This window comes from Odocoileus virginianus, chromosome 7 (genome assembly GCF_023699985.2).
Source record: "Odocoileus virginianus isolate 20LAN1187 ecotype Illinois chromosome 7, Ovbor_1.2, whole genome shotgun sequence".
NCBI lineage: Eukaryota > Metazoa > Chordata > Mammalia > Artiodactyla > Cervidae > Odocoileus > Odocoileus virginianus.
This window is the reverse complement of record NC_069680.1, coordinates 22,548,446-22,566,551: the sequence shown is the minus strand read 5'-3', so window position 1 is coordinate 22,566,551 and position 18,106 is coordinate 22,548,446. Positions and strand designations below refer to the sequence as shown.

General features: G+C 45.4%; 1 protein-coding gene across 4 annotated transcripts in view; it reads right to left on the bottom strand.

Annotated features, from left to right (window-relative positions):
• PLPP4 (phospholipid phosphatase 4) overlaps positions 1 to 18,106 on the bottom strand; it is a 216,063-nt gene that overhangs the window by 60,679 nt on the left and 137,278 nt on the right. For 3 of the 4 annotated variants that reach the window (XM_070470292.1, XM_070470293.1, XM_020907871.2), the window contains 2 exons: positions 13,724 to 13,787; positions 11,603 to 11,727 (listed from right to left, as the gene is read on the bottom strand). The exons of the other annotated variant lie outside the window; for it this stretch is intronic. In XM_070470292.1, the coding sequence (XP_070326393.1) occupies positions 11,603 to 11,727; positions 13,724 to 13,787 (189 nt within the window). The remainder of the gene's footprint in view (positions 1 to 11,602; positions 11,728 to 13,723; positions 13,788 to 18,106) is intronic. 4 annotated transcript variants of the gene reach the window in all.

Below are 18,106 nucleotides of genomic sequence, written 5' to 3'. Positions count from 1 at the left end.
TTCACAATTGAAATAACCAGAAAGACAAAAAAACCTGTGGAGTATTCATCACAATGAAATACATTGCAACAATAAAAAAGAACAGATTATGGATACTTATAACAATGTGGATGAACTTCAAGATCTTATACTGAGCAAAAACTGCCAGATTAAAAAAGAATACACTGCATTATTCCATTTAGATGAAGTTCTAAAGGAGGCAAAGCTAATCTAAAGGTTAAAAAAAAAAAAAAACAGTACAGCAGTTACTTCAAGGGAATGAAGATTGGAAATGAACCTAAAGAACTTTCCGAGGTGATAGAAATACTTTACATTGTGATAGGAATATGGGTTACATAAGGAGTCCATTTCTCAGGACCCAGTGGCAATGAGTTGAGCACTTAAATGTAAATTTTACCTTAAAATGCTAAAATAATTTTAAAAAACATATACTACCATGTGTAAAATAGATAGCTAGTGGGAACCTGCTATGAAGCAAAAGGGGCTCAACTCAGTGCCCTGTGATGACCTAGACGGCAGGGGTGGAGCTGGGGGTGAGATGGAGGGGATATATGTATGCATGCAGCTGATTCAATTCATTGTACAGCAGAGATGAACACCATGATGTAAAGCAGTTATTCTCCAGTAAAAAGAAACTGTCAGCATTCTTCAGTGGTGGTAGGAAATGGACAGAGAAAAACAGGAAGGAAGAAGGGCAGATTCTTGTACTTGGAGCATGTGGGGATTCATTAGTTCTGTTTCTTTTACATGTCTGAATTTCTTTATAATAAAAAATTTAAAAAGAAAGACAGAAATAAAAAGGCATTAGGCTTTTAATTACAACCTTTAATCTGACCGTGATCTTTTTTTCATGGAAGTCAAATGGTAAGCCAAGTCTTTGAGGGAGAGTATTTTTAATTAATTAAACAGTAACCATTTCTAAAAATATTCTGTTTATTCAGACCAAGAACCTGGAGAGTGGATGAATTTAACATATGAAAGATCAATTTCTTCCATATATTTGCCTAATTATCTTAGAATGGGGTTCTCAGCCTGGACATCATTGACGTTTGGGGCTGGATCCGTTTTTGTAGTGAGGCCTGTTCTCTGCACTGTAGGATGTTTGGCGGCATCCCTGGCCTACACGGAGGAGATGCCAGTAACACCCTCTACACGTGCCCTTGTGACAACCACAAATGTTTCTGGACTTTGCTAATGTCCCCTAGGGGGCAAAATTCTCCAGTTGAGAACTACTGCCCAAAAATACTCATTCCCAACAAAGCCCACATAGCCCTCATTGTTCAGTCACCCAGTCGTGTCCGACTCTTTGAGGGCCCACGGACTGCAGCATGCTAGGCCTCCCCGCTCATCACCATCTTCCAGAGTTTGACCAAGTTCATGTCCATTGCATTGGTGATGCCATCCAGCCATCTCATCCTCTGATGTCCTCTTCTTTTTCTGCCCTCAAACTTTCCTAGCATCAGGGACTTCTCTAGTTAGTCGGCTGTTTGCATCAGGTGACCAAAATACTTGAGCTTTGCCTTCAGCATCAGTCCTTCCAGTGAGTATTCAGGGTTGACTTCCCTTAAGATTGACTGGTTTGATCTCCCTGCTCTCCAACAGACTCTCAGGGGTCTTCTCCAGCACCGCAGTTTGAAGGAATCAATTCTTTGTGGAGCTCTGCCTTCTTTATGGTCCAGCTCTCAAAACTATATATGACCACTGGGAAGACCACAGCATTAACTATAGGGACCTTTGTCAGTCGAGTAATTTCTCTGTTTTTCAACACACTGTCTAGGTTTGTCATAGCTTTCCTGCCAAGAAACAAACGTCTTCTGATTTCATGGCTGCAGTCACCGTCCACAGTGATTTTGGAGCCCAAGAAGAAGAAATATGTAACTACTTCCACCTTTTCCCCCTTCTATTTGCTATGCAGTAATGGGGCCAGATGCCATGATCTTGGTTTTTTTTAATATTTAGTTTTAAGCTGGCTCTTTCACTCTCTTCCTTCACCCTCATCAAGAGGTTTTTTAGTCCCTCTTCACTTTCTGCCATGAGAGTGGTACCCCCAAGGGGACAAAAATTGGTTATTGGGGAGATGAGAAAATTCTAGATATTATAATATTTTGTGGCCTTCCAAAGGGCCATAATATTAACACAATATATCCATGGAATTAATATTTCATGGTAGAGAAGAGCAGTTGAGGAGGAAGCCTACAAAAATTAGGATGAGTGATAATGAAAAAAGAAAAAAAGATTGAAAAACATCACCCCATAAAGAGGTCTGATTCTTTTTAATGCCAACTATTTCCTCCAAGGATCTGGCATCCCCAAAGCAATGCTTTTCAGCATTCAGGGGAGTCTTCATTTCAATGATGAAAAAGTTGCAAAATAAGTGCAGTTGTTTCCCAGAACCTCTGAAACTGTCTTGAAAGTTTGAGATGAAAGATAATACAAATTTAAGGGAAAAAAGCTAGGAGAGGCTCTTGCCAAGTGTGATGACATCCCATGACAGGACAGTGAATCTGGAAGCTCTCATTTGTCAGTTAGAAGGCAAACCACACAAATCGAACTAACCTCAGATAAGTGACCACCAGTTTGTCCTGGTTGAACATGACACATCAGCCCATGTCATTTCATACCATTTTTAAAAGAAGAAAATGGTCTTTTTCACGCTTCCCATCTAGCAGCAAAAACCCTGGACAGCAATTTCCTTTCATTAAAAGATGCAAAACAAACGAATCTTGCATTTTCTTCAGCTCTCCTATTTCCTCTATCTTTATGCAAGAGCCTGTCTAACCACTCCAAAAACCAGCTGGCCTACAACATTAAATATTCATGCTTGATGGAGTTAAACCTGGCTGCTTAGCACAGATGATCTCTTATGATAATTTTTCAATCCATATTTACAAACCCTTTAGATTTGTTCCACAAAAGCAAACTCCCAGACACTCAGCCTACAAAGACCCTTTGGTGTATACACTTCACTCTCCAGGACTCTGTCACTGAAATAACACTGAGGTTATATGAGAATCTTCTAACATACAGTGCCCCCACACTAAGGCATCAGAACATTACCAAGGTATTCCTGAATTTAAAATGATGAAGGAAGGAATAAGAGAGTGATGACTAATTTTGTGCATCAGCTTGGCTAGGCCATAGCACCCTAGCACCACTGATGTTTGGTCAAACATCAGTCTGGAAGCTGCTTCAAAGCCATTTTTTAGATGTGATGAGTATTTATAGTCAGTTGACTTTAAGTTTAAGGAGCTCATCCTCTATAATATGGGTGCGCCTCATTCAATTAGTTAAAGGCCTTAGGAGCAAAGACTGAGGTTTCCCAAGTAAGAAATTCTACCTCAAGACTGCAACACGGGGATTTCCCTGCTGGTCCAATGGTTAAGAATCAGCCTTCCAATGCAGGAGATGCAGGTTCGATCCCTGGTCGGAGAACTAAGCTCTCACATACTGCAGGGCAGCCACGGAGCCTGTGTGCTCTGGCGTCCACACACACAACTAGAGAGCCCGCATGCCACAACTAAGACCCAACACAGTCACAGTAAATAAATAATAAGAAAAGAGACTGCAACCTTGGAGTCCTGCCCAAATTTCTAGCCTGCAGGCCTTTACAAATTTCCGATCTGCCAGTCCTCTCAATCTCGTGAGCCAATTCCTTAAAATAACTGATCCTCTCCCTCTGTATATACACACATCCTATTGGTTCTGTTTCTCCTGAGAACCCTGACTATGCAAACAGGGAGATAAATTCTATCTTCAGTGGAACGAAAAGCACCTCAATGCCACCCCACAATATACGAGGGTGGGAAGAAGCTGGCAGAGCAGATGCTGACTCAGAGAGGAAAGGTGCATCTCCACGTGGTTCTGTAGATGGTGATGCCTGTGAGAAGCCCTAATTCACCAGGAGGGGCCCTGCAACGGTTTGAACTGGAGGCAGAGGTACCGCAGAGGGTAGGGGTCAGATGCCGGCTGGACAGGAAAGTAGGTGGGAAGTCCCCAGACAGCAGCTGAACTCTCCAGGTCCCCACCTCATCCTGGAACCAGTTAACTGCCACCTCCTCAACTCTTGAAGAAGGTAGAAGGTTTAACCATCCAAGGCTGTGGGCTTGGAAAAAGCAGTCAAATGGAGAAAAAGGCTAAACAATCAGGCTTAGGGAAAGCCTGCAAGGTAACCTGTGAGAAAGCAAGTCCCTGGGCTTGGCTTCCAGAATGCCAGGTTCATATATACCTGGCCAGAGACTGGGGAGGGGGAGGGGAGTTCCTGCCAGTGAACAGAATAGCCTCTAAGTAAAGGCCAGATGCTAGCACTCAGGGTCAACCAGTGAAACCCCAGCTCGCTTCCCACCCACTCTTCAGTGAAGCCCACTTAATGGGCTCTGTCCAGTTACCTTCAGCACTCCCACCTTAAATAAGAACATCCAGCCAAAGATCGTCAGATATGCAAGGAAAGCTAGATACCAAAAAACATGCAGATAAAGAGAAGGCGAGGAGATGACGCCTGCAGTCAAAGAGAAAAGAGAGAGTGTACTCATGAGAAAAAGAACCTGATGTTATTTTTTTGTTAAATCAGAGTTCAGGAAAGAGCTCTTGGAAATTAAAAATACAAAATTCATAATAAAATTCAATAGAAGCATTGGTAAATAAAATTTTTAAACTCTCCTAGAGAGATGAACAAAAACACAAAGAGAAAGACAGTAGGAAATAAAATTAAAAGATAAAGTCAACCCAGGAGATTCAACACCTGCCTAACACAGGATGCAGAGAAAAGAAACGGGAATACAGAGGGAGGGACACAGTTCCAGAGTAGAAGGACCTACTGAGAGACAAGAACAATAAATATAAAGAAAAAAATCCCAGGAAGGCACATCATTGTGAAACTTCAGACAACCAGAGATAAAGGCTCCTAAGAAGTTCCAGAGAGAGAAAGAGAAAAGCAAGACAGAAGCAGGGAATGTCATAGGGTCTCTCTGCTACACACAGTAAACTAGAATCCTGCACAGAACTGATTTTCAACCAAGAATTCTACACTCAGCTGGACAGTAGCATAAAGATACTTCAAACACAAATGACCCCAAACACCTGCTCATGTGTACTCTCCTGGGAAATGACAGAAGAGAGAACTTTACCTCCAAAGGCTTTCCCTGTCCCTGCACTGGAATTCCCAGCTCCCCAAACCCAGAGCACTGTGTGAAAGTACCTGGCATTTGCCCTGACCCCAAACAGGACATGGCCATTTCTGAGCATCCTGTACCCTAAATGCAAGCCTGTACCTGCAAAACACTAAGTGCCCAAGAAGAGTCTGTTAAATCACCATTGGTCAGCTTGATCTTGAAATTCTGTCATTTAAAGAATGCATCCCATAAGCACTGATTATCCTTCACGACTTAGTGACTGAACAACAACACCCTTTCTGTTCAGTTCAGTTCAGTCGCTCAGTCGTGTCCGACTCTTTGCGACCCCATGGACCACAGCATGCCAAGACTCCCTGTCCATCACCAACTCCCGGAGTTCACCCAAACCCATGTCCATCTAGTCGGTAATGCCATCCAACCATCTCATCCTCTGTCATCCCCTTCTCCTCCTGCCCTCAATCTTTCCCAGCATCAGGGTCTTTTCAAATGAATGAGCTCTTCGCATCAGGTGGCCAAAGTGTTGGAGTTTCAGCTTCAACATCAGTCCTTCCAATGAACACCCAGGACTGATCTCCTTTAGGATGGACTGGTTGGATCTCCTTGGGGTCAAAGGGACTCTCAAGAATCTTCTCCAACACCACAGTTCAAAAGCATCAATTCTTCGGCGCTCAGCTTTTTTCACCGTCCAACTCTCGCATCCATACATGACCACTGGAAAAACCATAGCCTTGACAAGATAGACCTTTGTTGACAAAGTAACATCTCTGCTTTTTAATATGCTGTCTAGGTTGGTCATAACTTTCCTTCCAAGGAGTAAGCATCTTTTAATTTCATGGCTGCAATCACCATCTGCAGTGATTTTGGAGCCCAGAAAAATAAAGTCATCCACTGTTTCCACTGTTTCCCCATCTATTTTCCATGAAGTGATGCGACCGGATGCCATGATCTTAGTTTTCTGAATGCTGAGCTTTAAGTCAACTTTTTCACTCTCCTCTTTCACTTTCATCAAGAGGCTCTTCAGTTCTTCACTTTTTGCCATAAGGGTGGTGTCATCTGCCTCCTTTTTATTCCATAGTGGAGTTGTTTAAAAATGAAACACCTGTGTGCACAATTCAAGTGCACTGGTCTTGCTTTAGTAATGCCTTTTTCTTAGACTTTAGTTTCTGAGACCAGCATTAGGTATACAGCAAATTTTAAAAGGTACAGAGACTTCCTATAGATGCCAAGTGCCCCTCCCCCACCACCACCCCTTCACAGCATCCCTCATTATCAACATCCTCTAACAGCTGTTAGAATTGACAAACCTACACTGACAGACACTTCAGAATCACCCAAAGTCCACAGTTTACAGTAGGGTTCACTCTTAATGCTGTGTAGTCCATGGGTTTCAACAAATGCATAATACAATGACAAGCATCCACCATTATAGTGGCACATAAAGCAGTTTCACTGTCCTAAAAACTCCTAAAAACTTGGCCTATTCTTCTGTCCCCCACCAGGAACCCTGAAGTAATGCTTTTTAATACTATTTGTTTGGACTATGGACAATATGTTTGTGGGCCAGGTCTCTTTTGCAACTACCAACTCTGCCATTATAAAGTAAAAGCCTCCACACACAATATGTAAGTGATGGGCACCTCTGTGTTGCAATAAAACTTTATTTACAAAAACAGGCAGCGCACATGCTGTCATTTGCTGACCACGGACTACAGTATCACTTTGTTCATTCCCACCATTTTATAGAAAAAAGTTTCTTAATACCTTGACTTGGTAATAATAAGGTTTTTTTTTTTCCAATTTTTCTCTCTGAAGTCTATCCTCTTTCTGCAAGTTGAAACAACACCCAATCAAAAGCTGAGAAAATGTGATGAAAGACAGTTCTCTTGACAGAATACCCTTGCTTTGAAGCCACATCGCCTTTCTCCACTTTAGACCCCAAGCTTCTCAAAACTCTGAAGGAAATCACTCGCTCTTTGAAGCTGTGCCTCGCAGAGCCAGTCCCCTAACATGGCTGCCACAGGGCACGCTATGTGCTGAGAGGCTGACACACAAGCCCTTCAGGGCAGTGCCGCTTGACTGCTTGTGGTAAACTAGGAAAACGATCTTTGGTTTCCAAAAGACATTAGTGTTTGTTCTTCTGTTCAAAGGAAACCAACTGATCTGCAGGATGACATCTACATGTGGACGTCGACTACCTTCCAGTCACCAATTATCTGTGAACAGAGCAGAAGGAAACCCATGTTTACCCAGAATGGGGGATTCGTCTCCAGAGGTCCTTTGGTCCAGAATCCCTGAGTCCACTCACTCAAGCGCAACCCACAAAAATGGATTTTTATTGAAGGGGGAAAGAGCCTGTGTATCAAAACGGGAGTCCACTGAGGTCACTCCTTCTGAGGCCCACCACCTCCTCTAGGGAGCAATGAGTCACACCAACCTCTAGGCTTCCTACCAGCTACAGTAAGAAATCCAGAAAGCAGCACTGATGATTTTCTAACTGGATATGGCAGCTGCCTGCAAGGCAATCACTGATCTGTCATAAAAAAGAGCAAAGGAAAAGAGTCACCAAAAGCCTAGAGGCTAGGGAGGATTCTGTCAGCCAAACAGTAAAATCTCAACATTTTAAGCACATCTTAAGCAAAAGATAGTAATAGCCTCTGTCAGAAGGCTTGTGGAGCACAGAAGAGACATCAGCCTCCCAAGGGACACGAGAGCTGGTGGGCAGACCCACCAGGAAATGCATTTGACAAGGACAGGGTGCCTCTAAAAGAAACTTCTGTGGGCCCTGACTGCTACTTTGCAATCCAGCAGTCTCCTAGCATGAGTCATTCACATGCGACTATTTCCTTCCGAGTTCAGATGCAACGGTAGATGCAAAACTGCGCTGCAGTCCTCAGTTAACCATCCGAAAACTGGGATGAAGCTTTCCCCAAAGGGTTTCCCTTCTTACTGCTAATAACTTTTGAAGCCCCTTAAAGCTCTTGAGAGTTCCTTGGACTGCAAGGAGATCCAACCAGTCCATCCTAAAGGAGATCAGTCCTGGGTGTTCATTGGAAGGACTGATGCTAAAGCTGAAACTCCAATACTTTGGCCACCTGATGCGAAGAGTTGACTCACTGGAAAAGACCCTGATGCTGGGAGGGATTGGGGGGCAAGAGGAGAAGGGGACGACAGAGGATGAGATGGCTGGATGGCATCACTGACTCAGTGGACATGAGTTTGAGTAAACTCCAGGAAATGGTGATGGACAGGGAGGCCTGGCATGCTGCGATTCATGGGGTAGCAAAGAGTCGGACACGACTGAGTGAATGAACTGAACTGAACTGAACTTAAAGCTCAGCACCAAATCTTTGGGAAACCAGAAACTGCAGAGAACTTGAGTGACCCCGCAAGGATACAGATACAGAGCAGACGGAAGACAGCCCCAGGTGAATACTATCCCAGGTACATCTAAAAAAGGCCAGCCAGGGAATTCCTGATAACAAGGAGACAAAATCAATATAGCAGACCTTCCTCCAACTGGCACCTACACAATCTCCAAGACTGACTTAAAACATGACTTCAGAGAGGAAGAAGCAGCTCAGAGAGGAAGTGATTATTCCAAACGGATGCTCGTCCATAAATAACAGGAAAGACTAGAGCCTAAAAACACCATGATCCCTAAGCCTTCATGCATGCCATGCCCCTGGCCATATTAACCTCAGGAACACACGTTCTGTCAATCTCCCCTCCCCACCTCCAAGGCTCTAAAGCCAGACCTCTCTGTTAACCAGTATGTGTTCAGTCTGTCTCCTTGTTCCTTACTCAGGGCTGCTGTTGAGAGGCCTGGGACCTGGGACCTTCCCTGCAGTGCTGTGATGCTTGCACCTGGACACACCTCTCCTTGAGCAACAAAATACAAAGAAACTGTAGGGTCTAAAAATAGCTGTGTGCACGTGCAGGTGGGGCAAATTCTGGACAAAAGATACAAAAATACCAAGAAATTCAACTGCCACCTCTGAGGAGCCTGGAGCACAGAATGTTGGGAGCAAAAGCAGGGTCCTGCACACACCACCACCTGAGGGGTAGGCAAAACACCTAAGCCAGCCCCTCGGCCTGATCCCTGGACACAGCCCTACCCTCACCCGTACAAGGAGCAAGCTTGCACCCTGCTCGGGGATTAACGGAAACCTGTTACTTGTTCTTGCTCTCCCATGCTGCAGTAGGGCCGCCAATAAAACTTTGCCTGAGTTTCTTGTCTGACCTCTAGTCAATTCCTATTGACTGGGAAAGGCCACGAAGCCTGATGGATACCACTGTGACAAATCATCACAAAACCTGCAGGCTGAAAATGAAAGAAACGTATTCCCTCCCTGTTCTGGAGACCAGAAGTCCCATATTAAGGTGTTGGCCAGTCCACAGTCCCTCTGAAGGCTTCAGGGGAGACTCCTTCCTGCCTCGTCCAGCTTCTAGTGGCTCCAGGGTTCCTTGGCTTGCGACTATATCACATCAGTTCCTGCCTCCATCTTCACATGACCTCCTTCCCCATGTCTCTAAGTCTCAATATTCCTCTGCTTTTCTCTTATAAGGACATCTATCATTGGATTTACAGCCCAACCTAAAGCCAGGATGAACTCATCTTGAGATGCTTAACTTAATGACATCTACAAAGACTTTTTCTTTCTCAAATAAAGTCACATTCACAGGTCCTGTGGGCTGGGATCTAGACAAAAATTTTTTTTTGGTGCCATTATTCAACCCACTAAAGTCTCCAATAAACTAGGGGAGAAAAAGTTATTTATTTAAATGAACGTAGACTGTGAATCAATTCAGTCACTCAGTCGTGTCTGACTCTTTGCAAGCCCATGGACTGCACCATGCCAGGCTTCCCTGTCCATCACCATCTCCCGGAGCTTGCTCAAACTCATGTCCATCGAGGTGGTGATGCCATCCAACCATCTCATCCTCTGTCTTCCCCTTTTCTTCCTGCCTTCAATCTTTCCCAGCACCAGGGTCTTTTCCAATGAGTCAGTTCTTTGCATCAGGTGGCCAAAGTGTGAATACCTTTTTGTATTTGTTGTTTAACCATCAAAAGTCCAAGACACTATCACGTTAGAGGCTGGCATGAAGGTTAGCTAGTGTCCTTGAACAATCTGCTGAGTCTGTCTAAGCCTCCCTGTCCCTGTGCACACAGTGGGGCCAGCCAGACCTGGCAGGGCTGTGGCACAGGCCGACGGAGAGTCACTCAGAGTGCCGGGTACCCCGATATTGCTGACAGGCCCTGTTCTCTAGTAACTCTGAGCAAAATGGCCAACTACCACTCTGCAGGAAAGGCCATCCAGTTACTCCTTGGTCCAGCCACTATCAGGGTGTGTATTAGCCACTTAGAAATAAGAAAAAGGATGAGGGTAACAGGCTTGACCAAGGTAAACAACGATCCGACCTGTGGGGAATCAAGGACTTCAAGTCATAAGAGTAGCTGGTCCTCTCCCAAGTGGTCACCTGGGGGCCTGGTTCCTCTCCAAGGATTTCAGAATCACCAACCTAAATACACAGCCTGCCACTGCCTAGGGACTCCCCAGGACACGAGCTGTGGCTCATTTATCTCCATGTCCCCAGCACCGTCACAATGTATGGCACCAGAGTCACTTGGTAAACACTGATGGAATGAAAGAAGATGTGACCAGGACACTCTGACATGGATAACTTGGTTTATTTAAAGCATGATACCAAGTACTCAACATTCACAGAGTGGATTAAATAAGATAATGCACTGAAACATTTTGGCATGGTGATGCTCCAGAAATGATCACCATCACTTATTTTAACCCTCACTCCAACTAACAGTGGAGGCCTTATCATTCCCAGTCTACACAGCAGGAACTGAGGCACAGAGAGGTTAAGTCACAGTTCGTACCTGGCATAGCCCGGATTTGTCACACTTCAAAGACCTGCGTGCTGTCCACTATACCACACTGCACCTGGTTCACATTATTTAGTTTAAGGCTGGTCCCAGCTTACATACCTATAATCAGACTATATATTAGGGGTGACGGGGTGTATACACATGTATATACATACACCTATATGCTACATGTTGGTACAGTACACACACACACAGACACACAAAACTTTCATTGAAGGAGTAAACTAGAGAGAACACTGAGCTGAAAGGCATGAGGTCCCAGGGGACACGGTTAATTCCCTTGCACTGTCAGGATCCTGATGGGTACTGCCAAAGGGTAAAGTGTCACAAGTTTCACTCTGCTGAGTTGACAAGAGCCACACACACAATGTTTTGTAAACTCCAGAGTCTTGGTCTGAGGCTTATTTCTTCCTGGGGAATGTCTTGTTTCTAAGACAACTGCCCTACAGTGAAGAAAAGTGAACCACACTTGACATTCAGGTATCGACTCTTTTCCCTCCACCTGAATTCCCAAAAAGAGTGATTAGGAGACATGACTTAGGAATCAGAGTCTCCCAACCAGGGAACTTACAGGAGGAATGGATGCTGGGGAAGCTTTTGCGGCCCTCGGACACCAGATCGGGGTCACCAGTGCAGTGCATTTCCGAGTTCATCACTCCATCTGGAAAGCAGCGGTAAAAGAAATCGGGGCGAGGTCTACAAAAGACACCATGGACAGTTTCAATATAAAACGCTGCCATCACAAACAAACCCCAGCTGACCCCGCCGACCCCTGCTGCTGCCCCAGTTCCTTCTTCTGCCGTCACCACTGCAGCCGCCACAGGAAGACACTGTGGGCTTGGGCAAAGCTCAGGCTTCAGGGTCAGAAAGACCTGGGCTGGAATTCCCCACTCTGCCACTTACTAGTTTTATGACTTAGGTAGTCGCATCACCACCCTCAGTCTCCACATATGTAAAAAAGGGATATCAATACCTACTCAAAAGTGAGGTACGGAAGGTCAAGTGAGATGACTTCCGGGAGCCACCTGAGCAAAGCGCTGGTGAAATAAAGATGGAGCCATGGCTCCATCTATGGCTCCACTAGTCAGAGGCTGCTACCAGGATCCAAGCCTCCAGGCTCCTCACGGCCCTGTATCTTGAATCTGATGGCCAACTGCCTACACTTCCTTAAAGAGCAGGTCTCACTTAACCTCACTGAGAAGACCTGAAAACTCAGTTCCAAGCTTTGGCACACAGTCACCAGGCCAGCTCTTGGTCCAGGGCACACAGTCACCAGGCCAGCTCGTGGTCCAGGTTGTGGGGGAAGTAGGTAGGGGACAGCTGGCCCCAAGGCCGAGTCAGCTGCCACAACCATGGCTAACATGTACTGAGTACCTACTGCATACCAGACCCAGCATTAAGTACTACCCATGGGTCACATCATACGATTCTTACGACAACCCTGGGGCAGGTCCTGGAATTTCCTTCATTTCACACGTGTGAAAATGAAGGCTTAGAAAGATCACACTCCTGCCCAAGGTCACACACAACCAGTAAGTGCAAAGACAAGCTCTGAACCCTGGCAATTGGATTCCTGCACCTACACACCACACCCTACATGTGTCTACTTCACTCAAGTGCGGATTCTCACACTGATGAGTGATGGTGGATTCTTCACATGAATTCAACTAGCTTTTCCAGATGCCTGCCATGGACAAGGTTTTTCTAACATGGTAAACACAGTCCCCCTTTTCTGCACATACTGGGTTACAGCTCATATGGTTCTCACTGTGAACTATAAGGGCTCACTGGTCCTCCAGCTCTGGGATCTTGGCCCAATAACAATCTATCAGTATCTATAACGTATTGATTATCAATAATCTATCAGAACTGTTGGTGTGCTGTCTCTCCCCTATGTGTTTCTCCAAGTGTGGCTATTCACCTACTGAACCAGAGCCTCAGAGAGGACCTGGGGGTCAGCATTTTCCTGGGCCCTCAGAAACTCTAAGCTCGGAAAGTTGGAAGGACAATGCAGCCCAAGGTCACTCACTAACCAATCTATATCCATCTTCTACCCCCTCAGTGCCTGACCAGCACTGCACACCAAGTACCTGACCACTAAATACTGAGGTTCCGAAAGGGAAACCAACCTGTCCAAGGCCAACAGCTAGTCAGGGCCTAAGTCAGGTCTCGAACTCAGATCTTTTGACTGTTTTTCTCTACAGAGACTAGCTCACTTACAGAACATTTGGGGGAGAAGGCAAGATAAACTGAAAATAGAAATCATCTCCCAGGAGGGTAAGAGAAATTTGTCATGAGTCACAGCTCAAATACTAATCCATATTGCTTGTCCCAGAGAGAATGATAAATAAGCAAGATTATCTATTTTTCGGATGCCAAAACTGACAAGTGAGTGGGTGTCTGGTGAGGCCCTGGAATAGCAGTGGTCTGGAAATGGAAATGGCTTTCTTGACTTTGGTCCCCATAAAAGTATAGTCATTAGATATTTCTTTACTATTGATGTCCTGCTTACTGAAATAGTGAGTTCAGCATTCAAAGGAGAGGAAAGATCTGAGTTGAGGACAGAAACCCCAGAAAGATAACAATTTAAGGGAAGACCAGATGAGCTCCAATCTGTCCTTCCTGTGGCCAAGGTTTCTATATGGCTGACCTTGAGACTCTAAGTCACTACTTGTTTCTTTTTGGAACTTACCTTCCCACTATCAATTTAATAGTGTTTGTGCAGACTCCATTCAAAGCAAGAGCCAAGGACACAGCTACAAAACAAAACCAACAAACAGAAAAATAACCAGCTGGCTCTCAAATCAAAATCATCATCATTACCATCATCATCATCATTACTTTTCAATCACACTTTTTAATTTATGACCATAGAAATATGAACCAATGCTTTTAAAAAAGGAGGGAAGTTCGAGTGGCTAGAGTAAAACATAATTAGAACTGGACTTTGGAGAGTGAAAGTTCATAAAATTCCAAGCCTCTATGACATGAAATTCATCTCTCCTCCTAGACTAAAATTTTCAATATCACAGAGAAGCCTATGTATCATGTTCTGACCTGATAGAACAGATTTAATACTACAGCATGTAGAATTTCTTTTACTGGTATCAAGAAACATAACATTTTATTTCCTTCTGGCAACCTTCTCAGACATAATTCTAATCAGAGCAGCTGCAGGAATCCCTCTGCAAACAGGCGTGCCCACTCAGCCATCACCTCCTTGTTGACCGGTCCCCTGCTGACGGCTGTCCACTTGTTATCAAACAAATCACTATTTCTAAGAAGGTGAAGTGTCTCAATACCTCATTACTGGTGTTTGTAAAGGTTTGCCCAGGTGGTTCTTTCTGCCACCTAAAACAGTAGGCACTTCTGGATGACATTCTTCAAAAATAGACAGCCTGGGGAATTTCTCCAAGCAGCTTGGAAGGACTTTGCTAATGAAGCACAGATTGTCCAAAGGAAGCAGGTGAAATGAGTCATGGAGTTTTCCCTGCAAGGCCCCTGCGTCCCTCTCTTGTGTTTATCAAGACTACACAAAAGGCAAGTCAATGCGATGAAAGGTCAAATGCTTTGCATAAGCAATAAAAATCTATCGATGCCCCATTCCATTGCTTTGTTGAATAATAAAGCATGTGAGTTACCATTTCCCTTTGGCAAGTATTAACTGTTCAATACTAGCTGAGATTTATGTAAGGAAACAGCAGTGGAGGGCCACTTTCAGGAAGGAGCTGCCTGGAGCAGTTCGTGATCATCAGGGGAGACAAATGTGTTATTCTACAAATGGAAAGGAGAGTGAACAGTCAACACAGTCACTAAGGGCATAGGCCACTGAGATAGAGACAAAAAACCCACCTGCTTGTATCAAGTCATGGGGAAGCAGAGAGAATGGGAGGGACCAGTTCAAATGAGCACCTTTGTCAAAGGGAAACTAGTCCCCATAGTGGAGGATGGGCCACATTGCAATAGCTGGAAAGGAGGGCTGGGCCCCCTGGGTGCAGATCAGGGCATGAGTCAGCAGCACCGGACCACCATTAAAACACCCAGCGTGCAACGGGGTGTGTAACCTGGAAGCAAGCATGGAAGAACTTGGAGACATCTGCTGATTATACTCTGCATGCACAGACACTTCCTTCCTAAAACGCTGGCTTCCCTTCTCTCTCACAAGCTTGGAGTACTGCTGAGAGGTTTCCTATGCAGAGAGGAGGCAGAATTTCCTGGGCCATCATTGTGCAGGATTCTCCCCAAACCATGACATTAACAGGCTGTAAGACTGCCCTGAGATGACAGGGGTCTTTTCTTGTTAGGGCTGGTCCAGCAGGCTCACTGCTGCTGTGTTTTCCCAGAGGGGCTGAACTCATTCTCCTCCTGGTCCTAGCAAGGCCTCTGCACAGAAAAGGTCTCCAGGAACAAGCATCACTAGCCGACCTCCCAGTGCCCTTGGGGAAGTTCAGAGACCACGACATCAATCCAGAACATCATACACATCCCCAACCTCTGCCCCGGCTGGGTTTACTATATAGTGCAGAGCAATTCTCTGAAAAGCTTCAAGTGGCTGAGCTAGAAAAGGTGTGGCTGTGATGGAAGCACCAACAACTGGCACCTTCCCTCTCTGATCCAAAAGCCTCAAGGAGACAGAAGAGAGCAAGGATCTGAGTGGAAAGCGTCACAGCCTTCCGGAAGTAAGTAAACCAATTACTACGTTCATCTGCATAGCACAACCTCCAGGGGACCCGGACAGGGGACCTCTCACTGACACCGCAGGGAAGGCTGGGCTGAGAGAAGAGGCATGAAAGGCTGGCCGAGCAGGAAATGGATGACCCCAATCATGGGGGGCTGGCTTGTTGATTAACAAGAACCCAAGGCATCTGGTTCATGAGGGGTGCATCAACAGCATTCCACAGCACTACGGGGTTGAGAGGAGAGTCAGAAAGACAAGCCAGACTGTTCTGATAAAGAAATGCAAAGCAATGTGTCATGTGAGTTGGCCTGCAAGGGGCCTGTATTGAGGGTGCTCCTGCTTACAAGCACCCCCAGAGGATTAGAGGGGTTTTGTTGCTGTCACTTTTGCTGTTGTTGGGAATTCAACATTGCAGGCCTTCCAAAACAAGGTTCGCTATTAACACCGTCTTGGCTGTTCTGCAGCCAAATCCCTGGGTGGGGCAAGCCTTACTTGCACACAAACAGATGCACAAAGGGGGCTTCTGTGGACAGGCAGCTAAGGGGCATTCTTAGGGTCCAGGTCTGCTGAAGACGCCTGGGTAAAGAAGGGACCTCAGACCAATCCACCCTCCCTGAGAAAGTCCTGAATTCCAGATAATGGAGAAAAAGCTATACCTAGTTTTCTGTCCTCGGTTTTGAAAGGTCACTCCCGCCAGCCCCTTCCAAGACTTCCTAAAAGTGGCAACTTTTTTTAAAAAACTGTGAACAAAGGGAGGTTCTTCATCATTTTTACAAGGCAGCCTCTCATTTATCTGGGCAAACAGAACATCCAATTAACTCCACCTTCTCCATTAACATATAGGAGGACAGGTATGGTGTACAATTTTGAAGTGTCATCCTAAGGGAGATTTGGCTGAGAATGAAAAGGTCTAGAGAAAGTAACCGTAAGCTCCTCAAGGCCATAACAATCTCCCAGCGCCAAAAGCAGCCAGTAAATTATAACTGTAACCATGAAAGACAGTTCCTACCCACAACCATATGTCTCAGGACTCAGTGTCAGGGGAGCGGCTAGAATAGCAAGTGGGGCAAAGAGATTTCCAAGTCAACTGAGAGAGGCTCCCAATGGGACATTTGGGGACCACAGTGATACCTGCCCAAACGCTGTCCCAACTGCTTAAGCCTCAAGAGGGAGGGCATCTACACCCTTCCTGGAAAACATGACCTTTCTACCACCTCAGTTGAAGAGACACAGACCATGTGATGACCAGAGCCTCAAAGCACAGGTGAGCGGCCTGGGGAACACAGCTGTCTTCAAGCAGAGCATCCACAGGCCAGCCAGAGATGCGGGACTTTTGCATCCAGGCTTGAGACTTGAGTCAAGTCCAGAGTCTCCGCCTGGGAAGTCTGGACCACAGGATGCAGTGACGCTTGGAGCTGGCGCTGGGGCTGAGCAGTCACGCAGGCATGGGCCAGGGGCACCCACCAGCGCAAGCCCAAGCCTCACACAGACCAAGATGCAGGCAGCAGAGATGACATCCTCACAGGAGACTGAGGCAGGGACTGAGCAGAGAGGAAGGACGCATCACTGAGAGGGGGGGCATAAGGCGACAGGGCGCCTCTGCCCCTCATGGCCTGGATCCCTATTTCATCCCCACAAGGGTTTCCCCTCTGATTCCTGAAGGTCTGTAAGATTGCTTGTTATAGTCCTATAACCAAACCTCTAATTTACCCGATCCAATTTGAAAGGAACTCTGTTCTTTTCAACTACACAGAGCCTAACCAAAGCCTGGCTATGTAAGAAATGGCCCCGGTCCTTCCACTGCTCTGCACACCCTAGAACTCACACCCACCCTCCTTCCCTTACAAAGAACAGGGAAGATCGAAGTTTGCTACGTTTTTCATTTCCTCAAAGTCCAGTAATTAACAAACACCATCTTTAGTGAAGAATCTCATATTTCCAGATTTACTACCTTACTGAATGGTGAGCCTACACAGCACACCAACAACACAATGTGTGTGAGGGTTTGGGTAACGTCAAGGCGTCATGTCAGAAAATAAACCCAATTCAGTATTCCTGATGATCAAAAAGCTAAAACCCTGGCTTCCGGGGAGTTTATTTTGCTAAACAAGCCAAATAGTTCTGCTTTCTCTTCATGCTGTCATTTACTTTGTTTTTTGATTAATATACAGATCAGGAAAAAAAATGGATTTAACCCTAAAAATATCAAACTCCTGTCACACGCAGATATGGCTCAGCTTAGGGAGAATTTATAAGCATCGTGTCATACTTGATGGCAAAGATTGTAGCATTCTTTATATAATAACAACTGATTAACTGCCAAAATGTCCCCACAGTGGCAATGAGTTATGGAGCTTGTTTCCAATTTATATTAAATTTTACATCTGCTTTTCCACA